At 41.3% G+C, this 15755-nt stretch overlaps 1 protein-coding gene across 1 annotated transcript in view; it reads left to right on the top strand.

Moving 5' to 3' along the window:
- The window catches only part of VWC2L (von Willebrand factor C domain containing 2 like), a 174256-nt gene extending 163968 nt beyond the window's left edge, over positions 1-10288 (top strand). The window contains exon 3 of the mRNA XM_065927670.1: positions 10140-10288. Coding sequence (XP_065783742.1) covers positions 10140-10288 — 149 coding nt within the window. The remainder of the gene's footprint in view (positions 1-10139) is intronic.
- Positions 10289-15755: the final 5467 nt, after the last annotated feature.

Below are 15755 nucleotides of genomic sequence, written 5' to 3'. Positions count from 1 at the left end.
AGGGTGGCAGATAGGTGCTATTAAAACTTGGAGGAAGTGAAGAGTAGCTCCTACACCCAGGAAGACTGACTTCTGGGACCGAGCCTGAAAAAAACGGCTCTGGGTCCCATCTCACTCACTCACTAGCTGTGTGACTTTGAGAAAGTCACTCAACACTTCTGTGTCTTATTGTCTCACCTATGAAACAGAAAAATAGTAGATCATGGGAGGAGGAAGTAAGCTGGTGCATGAAAGTTCTTAAAAAGAACCCCTCAAGTATGAATTTGGTATTGCCAATTGAATCTGGATCTCATCTGAGCTTCCTACAGGAGCAAGCTGGGGTTAGAGAGTTTGGGATGGACATGTACACACTGCTCTATTTAAAATGGATAACACAGTCCTACTATAACACAGGGAGCTCTGCTCAATGTTATGCGGCAGCCTGGTTGGGAGGAGAGTTTGGGGGAAAATGGACACATGTGTACATATGGCTGAGTTCCTTTGCTGTTCACTGAAACAATCACAGCACTGTTAATCAACTGTAAGTACAAATGTTACTCACTCAGTTATATCCGACTCTTTGCGAGCTTATGAACTGTAGCCTGCCAGGCTCCTCTGTCCATGGGATTCTCCAGGCAAGAATACTGGAGTGGATTGCCATTCCCTTCTCCAGGGGATCTGCCCGACCCAGGTATCTAACCCAGGTCTCCAGTGTTGCAGGCAAATTCTTTACTGTCTGAGCTACCACTCCAATATCAAATAAAAAGTTTTAAATAAAAAAGGAGCAAGCTAGGAAGTCAGGAACAAGAGAGGGTATCATCCTGGCTGACATTTGCAGTAAGTGATAGCACACATAAAAAGCCTCTGCTCAAGGAAAGCAGTCAGAACAGGACGGACGGGCATTTAAGCTCTCCCAACATTTAGCTCTCTGCCCTTCAGCAAGTGGTTTGATCTCTCTGAGCTTCACTTTCCTCACATATGTAATGGGATTCATGATGACATCTCAGAGCTCTACAAAGACATATAAAACATGTTCTGTAAACTCAGAAGAATGTTCCTTTCTTGAGATTAGGTCCTCAACTACACAGTCTTGCTTATTTTCTTTATAGCACAGAATGACTTGAAATGTCCTGTTTGTTTTTCTACTGTTTGTCTGATTCATCCCCCAGTAGAATGTCAACTCTGAGAGGGCAGAAACTCTGTCTTAACAGCTGTATCATTCATGCTTAGAGAGGTCTTGTTCTTAATGTTTACTCTGTTAACCTGGCTGCTAGACCAACATACTGGCAGTCAGTCCCAGGAAAATGCTAAAACACATGAAGCCTGCCCTCATTGACCCCTTTCCCAGTCCATTTTAGCATCACAAATGAACTGCCTCCTTCCTGTGATTGGGGAATCCTCAATAAAAGAAGCAAGCCTCTCTCTCCCTCAAGAAGCTACAAGTGCCAGAATGCAGGTATCCATGCCCCAGGCTCTCTTACAGCTAAGGTGTGGGACTTGACTAGGCTCTGTTTCCAGGCTCACCCACTGCATACTTTCCATTGAAAGCTAGTGATTTCAAGAACTACATAATCTCCATCCTGGCAAGACTTGTCAGAAAGCCAGCTCTGCCAATGAATCTCACAGAAACATCCAGGATCCTGGGTTGGGAGTATTGATGGAGCGGGCTGCTATGTGTGCACCCAAGGAGTGTGTCTTCACTGGGTCAGATCTGTGGCATGATTTTTGTCCTTGCCACTGTTTATATCTACTTTATGGCAAACAGATGGGGAAAAATGGAAATAGTGGCAGATTTTATTTTCTTGGACTCCAAAATCACTATATACAGTGATTGCAGCCATGAAATTAAAAGACATTTGCTCCTTGGAAGAAAAGCTATGACAAACCTAGATAGTCAGTGTATTAAAAGAGAGACATCACTTTGCCAATAAAGGTCAACTAGTCAAACCTATGTCTTTTTCCAATAGTCATGTATGGATGTGAGAGCTGGACCGTAAAGAAGGCTGAGCTCTGAAGAACTGATGCTTTCAAATTGTGGTGCTGGAGAAGACTCTTGAGAGTCCCTTGGACAGTAAGGAGATCAAACCAGTCAATCCTTAAGGATATCAACCCTGAATATTCATTGGAAGGACTGACACTGAAGCTCCAATGCTTTGGCCACCTGATGCAAAGGGCTGACTCACTGCAAAAGACCCTGATGCTGGGAAAGATGGAGGGCAGGAGGAGAAAGGAGTGACAGAGAGATGGTTGGATGGCATCACTGACTCAATGGACATGAGTTTGAGCAAACTCCAGGAGAAGAACAGGGAAGCCTGGTGTGCTGCAGTCCATGAGGTCACAGAGAGTCGGACACAACTTAGTGACTGAACAACAACCAGTTGTATTACCTTCAAGCTTGGCTATATTGGATGTTCTCTAGATACAACCTTAATTCGTGCTTTTTATGCTTGAATTTTCAGGATTGATTTATTGCTTGACTGATAGGATCTTCCATTTCCCCAAATAGCCCAGTATCTCCATCAGCTTGAATGTGACCCTCATCCCCTAAGGGACTCTGACTAAACTATCCTAGAAATTACCTGTTCCCTCCTTTCAACATTTTCCTTCTTCCAGATCAAATTGCATACTTCATGGTGCCTTAGGATCTTAATAAGATCCTAAATGCTTTAGGATCTTACTTTCTATAAGGGATAATCTGATCAGTTAATTCAAGCCAATGTGTTAATTGCCAATGCTAATTTAATATTACCCCAGCATTTTAGCAATACTTTTAAAGCCTCAGAGCAAAGGAGAAAACGATGTGCTTTTACCATCTCACTAGTACCAGGTTGTGGAAGTTTCTACTCTTTGTCTGCAATCTCAAAGTTCCCTACATTCATCAAGACATATCACGTATAGTCCAAACATAGGTGCACTGTGGACCAATCATGTGGTGATGCTGGTGCAGTTTATGGAATTAGTCTTTACTTCATGACTATACACATGCATGCATATGCACAGATGTTGACATGCATACAGACACACACACACAAATCCCTAAATACTTCAGTCATTTCCAATTGCTTTTAGAATAAGGACCAAACTTTTTAACATGTCCAACAAGGCCATAAATCCTAAACCCTAACCTGGTGATATATTAATTGATGATTATATGATTTGGCTTTCAAACAGGGGGAGAAGCAGTTAAAATCCTTATTTTTAGCATTTGCTGCTTTTACTGGCATAAATACTTCCCATATGTTAATCTCAGGCTACCAAGATAATATCAGCAGGTTTTAAAATTCCTATTTAACAATGGTTCTTACAAGCTAATAGGTGCCCCAGCTCCACAGTATCACTGTTTTCCCAGCCACTTCTCACTGCACTTATCATTGTAACCCCACTGGCTCTTTAACTTCCTCAATAGGTCGTACCCTCCCCCTTCTCCCCCTGTCCCCACACACAGTCCTTCCATAAACCCACTGGTCAAACTCTCTGTTACCATCTTCCACAGCTCTGAGAGTATCTCAGGTTACATATTTGTTCTCTCATACAACAGAAGTGATATTTAATATCATAAGCAAACACAGATCTGTAGGAAGTGTGATCTGAAAAGCTACAGACTTTCTCCTCCATATAGTTTCTACTCACCTGTTATGAGGAATATTTCAGGGCTTATCAAGAAAGAGAACTTCAGCGGCAGAGCAAATCTGCTCAGTTCTTACAACCTCAGATATGACAGAATCCCTTCTAATTCTCTGGTTTCTTAGATTACTGATGCTGGAGGAGATCATTCCAGATGCTTTTTTCTCTGATTACTAGATATTCTATGCAGATGCCTCATGGGCTACCTCTGCAAGATTTTGGTGACAAGTTGGGAAATCCTGCTGAAATGATAGAACTCCAGAATCCCCATGGCCACCTCACCGGAGAAGCTCTGCTGTTGTATATTCCATATATTGGTCTTCCTTATGAGATTTCTTATGAATAATATGAAAAAACATTTGCAAAACAATTTTTATTTTTAGGTATGTAAAATAGGTGCTTAGAGAAGTATAGGATAAAAGAAAAAAAATGTGTTTCATGGAAAATTTTTCTGTTCTGATAGAACACAATCCATAGCCTGCTTTTCCTTCTTCCCATCCTCCTCCAACTCCCAGTAAAGATATAACGTGCATTTCCAATCTTACTGCATTTTCAAAACTATGAATCCTTTCTGAGATGTGACCATATGGACTTCCATCCATATTTGCGTTATAGAGTGCTTGCCTAAAGTGACATAGAGGATCAATCATGGAACGACACCTTGAATCAGGTCTTCCTGAATCAAAGTCTGCTTTCATTCTGCTTCCTAGCTGGTCACCTCCCGTACCAGTGGGAACTTCACTGCAGATCAAAAGAAAGCCAAAGCCTCCATGTCCAGGCATCTGCTCCAGGAGGAATTTCTTTTTTACATGAATTAAGTTTTCTGGCAACTATATAGATACACTAACCTAATATGGATACCCAATATAAAGCTAGTAAATTTTTGAGCAATCTGACGAAGGTCTATAGGAAAATAGCCTTACTTCTTTTTAGCCATCAATTTTCTAACCTAATATGCATCCTCGATACTGAAGCCAACAAAGTTCCCAAATTCTCATCAGACGCTCAGAATCGCAATGCACTCCCAGACTCTGCCTCCTTTCCTACAGGTCAGGTCTGAGTCCACACCCCATTGATGCCTCTTCTTAGATATGTGAGCTCAGGCAAATTAGTTTCTATTTCTGAGGCTCACTGTCCTCAGAATAAGTATGTGCATCTTATATGGTCTGTTGGAAAGACTAAATGAGACAAATTCCTGGCATGAAGTAAGTGATTAGGAAATTATAACTGTCCCCAGTTCAGTTCAGTTGCTCAGTCGTGACCGACTACTTGCAACCCCATGGACTGCAGCGTGCCAGTCCTCCCTGTCCATCGCCAGCTCCCAGAGTTTACTCCAACTCATGTCCACTGAGTCGGTGATACCATCCAGCCAACTCATCCTCTGTCGTTCCCTTCTCCTCTTGCCTTAAATCTTTCCCAGCATCAGGGTCTTTTCAAATGAGTCAGTTCTTTGCATCCAGTGGCCAAAGTATTGGAATTTCAGTTTCAGCATCAGTCCTTCCAATGAATATTCAGGATTGATTTCCTTTAGGGTGGACTGGTTGGATCTCCTTGGAGTCCAAGGGACTCTCAAGAATCTTCTCCAACACCACAGTTCAAAAGCATCAATTCTTTGGTGCTCAACTTTCTTTATAGTCCAACTCTCACATTCATACATGACTCCTGGAAAAACCATAGCTTTGACTAGACAGACCTTTGTTGACAAAGTGTCTCTTCTTTTTAACATGTTGTCTATGTTGGTCATAACTTTCCTTCCAAGGAGCAAGTGTCTTTTAATTTCATGGCTGCAGTCACCATCTGCGGTGATTTTGGAGCCCAAAATAATAAAGTCTGTCACTGTTTCTCCATCTATTTGCCATGAAGTGATAGGACCAGATGCCATGATCTTCATCTTTTGAATGCTGAGTTTTAAGCCAGCTTTTTCACTCTTCTCTTTCATTTTCATCAAGAGGCTCTTTATTTCCTCTTCACTTTCTGCCATAAGGGCGGTGTCATCTGAATATCTGAGGTTATTGATATTTCTCCCGGCAATCTTGATTCCAGCTTGTGCTTCATTCAGCCCAGCATTTCTCATGATGTACTCTGCATAGAAGTTAAATAAGCAGGGCAACAATATACAGCCTTGATGTACTCCTTTCCCAGTTTGGAGTCAGTCTATTGTTCCATGTCTAGTTCTAACTGTAGATTCTTGACCTGCATACAGATTTCTCAAGAGGAAGGTCAGGTGGTCTGGTAATCCCATCTCTGTAAGAATTTTCCACAGTTTGTTGTGATCCTCACAAAGGCTTTGGCATAGTCAGTTAAGCAGATGTTCACTGTTTCCATTAATTAATAAATATTTTTTGCTAGGGTGAGGCTTGATAACTATATATCTTAGGCCTGATCTGAAATTTCAGAAAGTAATTTGCTTCCAGTAGATAACTAGCTACTTCATACTATTTCATTCCACTAAGCAAGTATATTTGTTGTTGTTTAGTCATTCAGTCATGTATGACTCTTTTATGACCCCGTGAACTGTAGCCCACCAGGCTCCTCTGTCCATGGGTTCTCCAGGCAAGAATACTGGAGTGGGTTACCATTTCCTGCTCCAGAGGATCTTCCCAACCAAGGGATCAAACATGTATCAGCAGGCAGGTTCCTTACCACTGAGCCATTCAGGGAAGCCCAACCAAGCACATACTGGGTTTCTTGTTTTGTTTTTTTTTTTAATATTTGTAAGACACAGTATTAGTCCTGGACCATCAGAAGTTAACAGATACTCAGTTCCCGTTTTTAAGGAGCTGGTGATTTCAATCCACGTGACAGGTGAGACCTCATATGTTCTTTGAGATCTCTGAAAGAAAAGACCTCACCACAGTCTTGGCTACTGCCACACTTAATTCTCAGTTCTCTGAGCTATTTGTGTGTGTGTGCTTCCAATTCCTTGAGAATCAATGCATCTCCATTTCCTCTTATTCCAGGTGTCAGAAGAGAGAAAGAACATTTGGTCCCCATTTGGTCACCATTCTTTCCATAATAAGCCTTCATTCCCTGAGAGTTATTGAGTCATACCTCTGTTTTCTCTTTCTAGATTAAATAATTCCAGTCCCTTTAACCTTTTCTCAAAGGTCCTATTTGCCAGCCTTCAGCTTAATCATTTTCACTATTCCCCTCTGGAGTCTCTCCAAGTTTTCTGCATTAAAATTTGTTGCTTTTGCCACTGAGATGCCTCTAAGAGACTTATTCTTTCACCTAAATCAAGACAAAAGAAAAGCAGCACCCTGTCCCACCCCCAGTCAAAGTAAGAGAATATATAGAAACAGATTTCTCCTTTGAAGTATTCATGCAAGATACTCACATGCTGAAAGCAAATTAGTACTTACTGTCACCAACATTGAGGAGAAAGGGCCAAGACCAGAAGAATTTCTAAATAGTGCCAACCATTGTACCTGGCAATTACCTAAATTACTTTTAAAAAGATAAGGCTATTAACAGCAAACTTGAAGTTTATTCTAGTTACATCTGAAGTTCTCAGACAGGTGCTACTAAAATCACTGCTAATGAGATCAAACAGGAGTTTTTGATTCTGTATAATACCCCTGGCTGCCGAGCAGACTGTCCAAAGATGACTATGTTATTTATAGGCAGTAACTCTGGTGAATCCTGGCAAACTGCATAAGATTCATCTCTGTATTCTGTCAATCAATAGCAATTAGTATTTCCTGAGCTGAGTCACAGACATAGAGAATAGACTTATGGACATGGTGGGGGGTAGGAAGGAGAGGGTGGGATATATGGAGAGTAACATGGAAATGTATATTACCATATGTAAAATAGATAGCAAATGGGAATTTGCTGTATGGCTCAAGGAATTCAAACTGGGGCTCTGTGACAACCTAGAGAGGTGGGGTGGGGAGGGAGGGAGGAGGAAAGTCCAAGAGGGAGGGGCCATATGTGTACCTATGGTTGATTCATGTTGATGTTTGCCAGAAACCAACACAATACTGTAAAGCAGTTATCCCTCAATTAAAAATAAATAAAAAATATATTTCCTGAGCCGAGGATGCAGGAATTCTACACGACTTTTAAGAAATGATGTATATGGTCTGATCAAATATCTAATCATTGTATGTTACCAATACATGCTGAAAGGGGGCAGACATGAAAACCAGAGTTCTAAGCAAGATGACTTACCAGAAATCTTTTAAGCAAGATCCCTCCCTGCCTTTTTCTCTTGAGACGTACCTGCCCGCTGTGAGTCAGCAGTGTGAATCTACACACACACACACAGAGTTAAGATTCTACTGACAGATTCCCAAATCCTTTCATGAAGTTGGGAAAACTCTTTCTGGATAATATTCTACCTTTCCACCTGTTCTGTTTCAGGGACATCTTTGTTTTGAAACCCCTGTTTAGACAGAAAATATTTTCCTATCTGGAAAAGTTAAAAGTATACAATTAGGGTGAAAACTGTTGGTTAGATATCAGGAAGTGGAGAGAGAGAAACTACTGGCTCCTCTGGGCTGGTTCTGGGAAACCAGGAATTAGTGTTCATCTAGTTTATCTTCTGAAGCTTGTGTGGCTATGGTGAGACCCTATCTAGCCAAGAACCAGCAAGACTGAGAGAGGCCTATCACTAGCAGCCATGGGAAAACCAGCTACATACTGAAAGTATCTCTTTCCCAAGTTCTCTAATAACACAACAAATTCACGATTTGGTGTGGAATTTTTCCAGGGAGGTGTAGTCCCAAAGACAGTTCAGTCTATCAAACCATAACCTAAATCCTAAGACTTAAAACTGATACAGTGACCTTAAGTAATCAGCAATTAAGATGGCCAAGAGCTTTTAACCACAGTATCTTAACAAGGAGCACGGTCCTGGGTGAGGGCACAGAGTTTGCTAAGCCATTTAATTATCAGTGTGGATCCATTATATCCCTCCTACTCTCACTGGCTCTTCACACCCAGGCACACACCCCAAGAGTCTGTCCACCTGAGTGAAGGAAAGGCGTAGATATAAAAACACCATTGGTGAGCACATGCACAATTGAGCTCCAGGAGCTCTGAAACCAGGGCGATTAAACCTGTAGCATATTAAATAGTTCTGGGTTAGAAATAATGCAATAACCACTATTTTAGAAAGGCAAGCTTCCAATTATGAAGTGAGCTACAAATCAGCCCTGATTTCATTTACTTCATAGTAAAGATCATCTCATAAATTCTCATCAAGTGGTAAGAAATTGAAAGTAGGGCACTGATGTTGATGTGTGTTGCCATGGAACTCTCCAGTGGTTATGGCAAGTGGCCAGTAATGCTGGGTGAATAAATCACTAGCAGACACAACTCAGTTCTCTCTCTCTCTTTATTTAAATATGTACGTCAGAGGTTAACACCAAATCATTTCTGCTACTGCTAAGTCGCTTCAGTCGTGTCCGACTCTGTGCGACCCCATAGACAGCAGCCCACCAGGTTCCCCCGTCCCTGGGATTCTCCAGGCAAGAACACTGGAGTGGGTTGCCATTTCCTTCTCCAATGCATGAAAGTGAAAAGTGAAAGTGAAGTCGCTCAGTTGTATCCAAATCATTTCTAGGAAAGAGCAATTTGTACTATCCCACTATAATTCATTGCACTTGGGGAAGCAATCTTTATCCCATTTGAATGTGAGAAATAATATCACCCACACTGAAAAATGGCATTTTTACATTGGGAGGGTTAAAAAAAAGTAAAAATTAGAAAGAGTGAAAATAAAAGGAAAGTATTAAAAAGAAAAAAAGATTGGTGAATTTTAAACACATTTATCTATAACAAGCAAGTGACATTTTGAGCAAAGCTTTTCTGAATCTGAAAAAGTAAAATTCCTGCTGACTTTCAAAAGCCAACCCTTTGAGTCATTCTTTAAGAAAAAAAAAGATAGCCAGCAGATTAAAAGAACTCCTTTTATAAAAATCAAATGAACCTCTAACAAAGTTTGTTTGGGACATGAATAAATCATCTGGTCATGAATTATTCATTATTATCAAGAAACAAGCTGGAGATTCCAGGAACTGGGTTTGGGGAGGTGCTGAAATCAGGGAGTGAGCAAGTTCACTGTCTCATACCTACTATGGGAAGGGAAAGGCCAGACCACGGGCACAGACAGTGATGCTGACCATGCTAGACCCTCCTTCAGGTTTTAGGGGACACTCGCAGTCTTAACACCCAGAGAATAAAGCAAATAGACTTTAATCCATATCTTACTTTAGAAAAACGCATGTACTCGGTAATAGATATTAAGAGTTCTTTTCTTTTTTGAGCATTGGTACTTTTTTTTTTTTTTTGAATGCATGACATACATGTGGAATAAGAGCTCTGTGCAAAAGACAGCAGAAGTTAAAAGCTTGCATTTAAGGGAGATGACTAGAAAATTCCTTAAAGATACACTGCTAAGAGTAGTCTGACCTACATCATTCATGGCTCTGGGGATTGGATTTTTTTTTTTCAACTGGGGTGGGAGAGGGAAGACAAAACAGGGAGTCTCTCAGATCTAATCAACTAATCAGCTTATATATGTGTTTCAGGTCCAAACTGCTTTGCAGGAACGACGATCATTCCGGCTGGCATTGAAGTGAAAGTGGATGAATGTAACATCTGTCACTGTCACAACGGGGACTGGTGGAAGCCTGCTCAGTGTTCCAAACGTGAATGCCAAGGCAAGCAAACTGTGTAGAACCGAGTCCCACCCGACGATGAGCTCTTAGGAGACGAGGCTGTGGCTTCCACACGGCACATGTTCAAAATAAGACAAAACAAACAAACTCCTGCCAGCCACAACAGGGTCACCAGCAAAACCTTTTAGGGTTGACAAAAGTGAATATTTTACTAAGAGGAAATTTCTCTCGTTCTTTCTTGCTATACAAAATATACATAGTATACAGCTATTGAAACCGCTTTTGTAATGATCCTTGCTTGATGGTGACTTGACCACTGGATTTCGGGAGCAAAAAGAAAGAAATAGCCTTGAACAGGCTTCTTCTCTGGTGACACCTCTGGCCTGCCAACTCACCATCTACCGACTTACTCCACTTTTCCTCTTCTGTAAACATGGCATTTTTCTCTTGCAGTAATTCCTTTTTTCCTCTTTAGAGTCTAAGGGGCCAGATTTAACTGCACAGGAAGGTTTTGAGTTGTGTCAAACTAGCTTCCGGAAAGCAGTGTCAGGGTAAGGACCCTTTCTGATTAGGAAGACGCAAAAACATTCAGCCAATCACTCCCCTTGAGTGAATCTTGCCCTTCATGGGAAAAGAGAGAGGTGCGCCGAAGAGGGTCCACTGCTGGGCTGGGTGGGGAACTGGTGCTCCGTGCATTATGCTAGGGCTCACAATTTGATTCTTACAAACCACACATTTCATTCACAAAACCTTGAAACTGCCAATCAAAAACTAATATGTGATGAATACCATGAGCTTGACTAAAGAATCCAAAGGGAGACAGGTATCCGAAACTGCAACGTTAAACACTAGGCTTTCTCATGATGTTGAATTTAAGTTCAGCTTATAACAAAACACATTCTAAACCCACTCTGTCACCTGGCATGATAAATACCAGAACCAGGGTGAGCAGCCCCACTGTGAATCTGAAGCCTTCTGAACACTCCTAGCTCTTGAGTTCAGATCTGGCTGAAAGCCAGTATTGTACGCAGGCAGTTTTTCCGGTTCGGGACTATGCTTGCCATGTTATACTAATGACCACTCAGCCCTCTGACTAAAACACAGATTCAGGACACTCTTTCCACCTTAAGTGCTGATTTAAATTAAAGATTAGGGTAGAGTGGGTCTTGCACAATACAATTCCATTTGTTGAACATTTTTTTAAATGTATATATTAGATACTAAGCAATTAAAGTGAACCTTTGAAGAGTCTCAAGGTTGCCCTGGTAATGCTGCTAGTATAGTAACAGGAAAAAAAAATAAAAATAAAACACACAGGGTATCTGATGCCACCTCGATTCAAGTGTAAATGGAGCAGTTCTGAAACCACACAGCGTAGCTAGTCGCTTACTTCACTCTCCCGTGTTGAAAACCCTGGCACAGATCTGGTAGGGTCCTTGAGGAACCTTGAAGGTTATCTTCATTTTTGATGTTCTGTCCTCTTCTGCTCCCACCCCACCTGGGCTTGGCCATAACTCCAGCGGAGTGTTGCCTTCCTGGGCAAGGTTTCTCGACCTCAGCACTATTGACATTTGGGGCCAGACAATTAATTGTCACTGGGAGCTGTCCTGTGCATTTTTTACGATGTTGAGCAGCATTCTTGTCTTCTATCTACTCAAAGCCAAGAGCAGCGCCCCTAACTGTCATAACAGAATGTCTCTGAACATTGTTAAATGTCCCCAAGGTATATGGGAGGGGGCAGAATTTCACCTGGTTGAGAACCAGTGGTCTAGAATAATTCAGTAGAGAGTGGTTTTCTGCCAGGCAAGATCTGGCTGCGGCTGTGGCTCTGGGGAGCCTCCGAGCCCTTGGGGACAGGCACGATCAGAAGCCCTGAGATCCAAACGGAGTGCGGCCCCACCGCCACATGGTCACAGGTCTGCCCTCCAGGCATACATTTCTTTAGTCTCACCCACTGGGTTTTCCTTTAAAATTGCCAAACCTCTCCTCCCTGGAAGCACCTCCCATCATCAAGAAAGAACTGTCACTTCCAGAATGAATGTGTTGACAAGTTGGACCTGACACATCTCACACGCACTGCACTTGTGTTATGATACAAATAGCCAGGCCAGCATCATAGGAGGGAGCACATCAAGCCACCTTTCCTTAGAACACCAATTTGCACCAAGGTTGGTGCTTTTCCGTTACCACCCTGGAAACATCATATAGACAGTCATGAATCATTCATGAACAATTCTGCATGATTTATTCCCGCACTCCGGAGTAAAGGCAGTACTCCACACTTCAGTGTATGTCTAGACAGAGATGTATTATAGAGCTTTCTTTGCCCTGAGGTTGCCTATTGCCAGCTTCAAAAATCTACACTCTTGGAAAGAAATAATAATAATAAATGACAGGAATAAGGTTTGAAACCCAGAACCATCATTAATAGAGCCATGTAGCATAGTACCCCATCTATTATTAAGGAGTTACTCTGTCCTTTTTAGAAAACAGAAGGAAAGAGCAACAGGGAAGCCAGGGTACAGGCGTTTTGCATCAAAGTCTTGGCTCAGTGATAGTCGCTGCAAGAATTTTCAAGAATGGAGTGTAATACCCATAAAGAAACTCTCTTCAGAGAGTTTGCAGAATGAAGGCTGCTCAGCGGCCTGTTACCAGCCAGAGAGAGGGATTATTTGCTGTTCTTGGATTTTTCTTTTCTCACAGTGTCTCACTACAAGATGTTTCCTTTAAGACTTTGTAGCACTGACATTTCCACTCCCTCCCCCCCCCTTTAGGGAGAGATGAACCTATACTGTGACAGAATTTCTCATCAACTGATAAACACTTTACAACTTCCTTCTACCCAGGTCATTGAGAAATTCTCTCCAAACACTGAACAGCAGATTTCTGGCTTCATCTGTTGCTTCCTAATTTTTTTTTTCCTCCTGAAAGCTTTGTTTGCAGTCACCCTGTCACCTCGATTCTCCTACATCTCCTCTGCCTTTGGTTCTCGGCTTTAACTACAGCTCTGTTTAAATAAGGGATCAACAACCTGTTTGTCAACTGATGCCTGTTAAAAAACGATTCAGTTTCTAAAATCTTTGAAAAATGGCGTGCCTGAAAACTAGTGAGAAAAAAAAAACTAAACACTCAACTGTAAAAAGGGGATTCTAGCAACAATATTTGATGTGTAAAATAATATATTATTAAAAAACTATTTTGTTAAATATAAAGTGTGTTAACCAGCAAACATCGTTCGTGGTATATTTTCCTTCCTAAGTTTCTCCCTTCTCCCTACTCTCATCATTTAAAGACTGATTCTCAGTGACGTCTGTTATTTGAGAATACATGTGTCATTAGAGCTATATTCAATTAGAATTAAGCATCAGCTTTAGCATTTGTCTGTATACATTTTCATTTTTTGTAACATAAGCCTGACTTAGGGATCAGAGAGAACTCAAACCAGCAGTGAGAGGGTAAGTGATTGGAAAATATTTCCCCTGTTCATATCCAAGCACGTTACTAATGATAATCTATAATTATTGAATGCTTGCTTTGTGGCAGGCCCTGCACTGTGCACTGACCCTTTTCCATTCAATCCACATAGCACAGCTATGAGGGAGGCACTCTTATTATCCCTGCTTTGCTATTGAGGAAACCAGAATACAAGGAGATTAAATGCTCTACCCAAGGTCACATGACCCTAAGTGGCAAAGCAGAAATTTTTTTACTGCGAAAGTTTTCAATCATATGCAAAAAAAAAAAAAAAAAAAAATGAGAACATTGTATAAAGAACCTCCATTTACCCATTGCTCAGATGCAACATTTCTCAAGATTTTGCATCATGCTTTATCTATATTTTTCCCCAGGAGTATCTTAAAGCAAGTATCAGACATATCATTTCATCCCTACATCCCTTCCTCAAAGACAGTAATCATCTCTTTGAAAAAGGGAGAAGCTTTTTTTTAAACCAAACATAACAAAATTAATATTATTATCACTATCTAATTTACATTCAAATTTCTTAGATTTTTCTAAAATACAGGGGAATGTGGGGTGTTTGCGTGATCAAAACCAAGTCATCTGTAACACTGCATTTGGTTTTTTTTGTCTCCTAAATCCACAGAAGGGATGTGAACCCTGCCAACTGACATACTCCTGGGTCTGTTGTTGTTATTAGAGGGTTTGCTTTGGAGAAAATTAGTTTTTTAATGTCCATGTTAAACTCCCTCCTACACGCCGAACAGGGCAAGCAGCAAGCAAGAGCCTTTCTACAATTCATCTCCAAGGGGCAACAAAGAGCCCCAAATCAAGAATTACTGCCGATGACCAACATGCAGAGGACACTGCCTTTTATATATGTGCAAGCTTTCCTTGAGGAGTAACAGCAAACTGTTATTTTCCTTCTCCTTGATTCAAACATAGTGCCTAACACAAAGTAAAGTGGAACAATACTCCATAAATTGCCATCATCTACTGCATTGTTGGAGGAAGAAAGAAAACAGCCAGACCATTAGAAAGCAGCAGCATGGTGTCCTCCTATACATGGGTACACACCTGAGCACCATCAACATGTTCTTAAAACGTGATGAGACAATCACACTCTTCAGTTTCCCATCTGTTTCAACTCGCTGCTCCCTATGTCCCTTGCAAAGAATTGTTTACAGTTCATTTCTGATTCAGGATTCATGGAAGGGCACTTCAAAGCATAAGAGAGAAAGCTATGAACTGTGACAGAGTCCTGGGTTTGTTATTTCAGGGTTTATGTTGGGTATGTTACTTAAAAAAAAAAAAAAACAAAAAGAAGAAGAAAGGTTGCTGTTGTTCAGTTGCTCAGTTGTGACCGACTCTTCGTGACTCCATGGACTGCGGCAGGTCAGGTTTCCCTGACCTTCACTATCTCCTGGAGTTTGCTCAAACTCATATCCATTGAGTTGATGATGCTATCCAACCATCTCATCCTTTGTCACCCCTTTCTCTTCTGACCTTCAATCTTCCCCAGGAACAGGGTGTTTTCCAATGAGTCGGCTCTTCACATCAGGTGGCCAAAGTTTTGGAGCTTCACCACCAATCCTTCCAATGAATATTCAGGGTTCATCTCCTTTAGGATTGACTGGTTTGATCTCTTTGCTGCCCAAGGGACTTCTCAGGAGTCCTCCAGGACTACAATTCAAAAGCATCAATTCTCCAGTTCTCAGCCTTCTTTTTGGTTCAACTCTCACATCTGTATCCGACTACTGGAAAAACCATAGCTTTGACTATATGGACCTTTGTCAGCAAAGTGATATCTCTGCTTTTAATAACTTCATGATTTTGAAAAACAAATGCTATCTCTGAATTGGAAACCTCACCTAGCGTTTACACCCCAATTTATACCTCAAATGTGGAGGGCAATATTATCAGTGAGGCTCCAACTGAACTGTCTGATGTGGATATCTCATTCTCCCTGATCAACCTTATACAGCCAGAGGGCATATTTTTGAGGAGCTAGTTCCTTAGTGCCTCTCAGAGTAAGAGTTAAATACACTGAGTTAAAAGGATTTCTTT

This window comes from Muntiacus reevesi, chromosome 3 (genome assembly GCF_963930625.1).
Source record: "Muntiacus reevesi chromosome 3, mMunRee1.1, whole genome shotgun sequence".
Lineage (NCBI taxonomy): Eukaryota > Metazoa > Chordata > Mammalia > Artiodactyla > Cervidae > Muntiacus > Muntiacus reevesi.
This window is presented reverse-complemented; position numbering and strand designations above follow the sequence as displayed.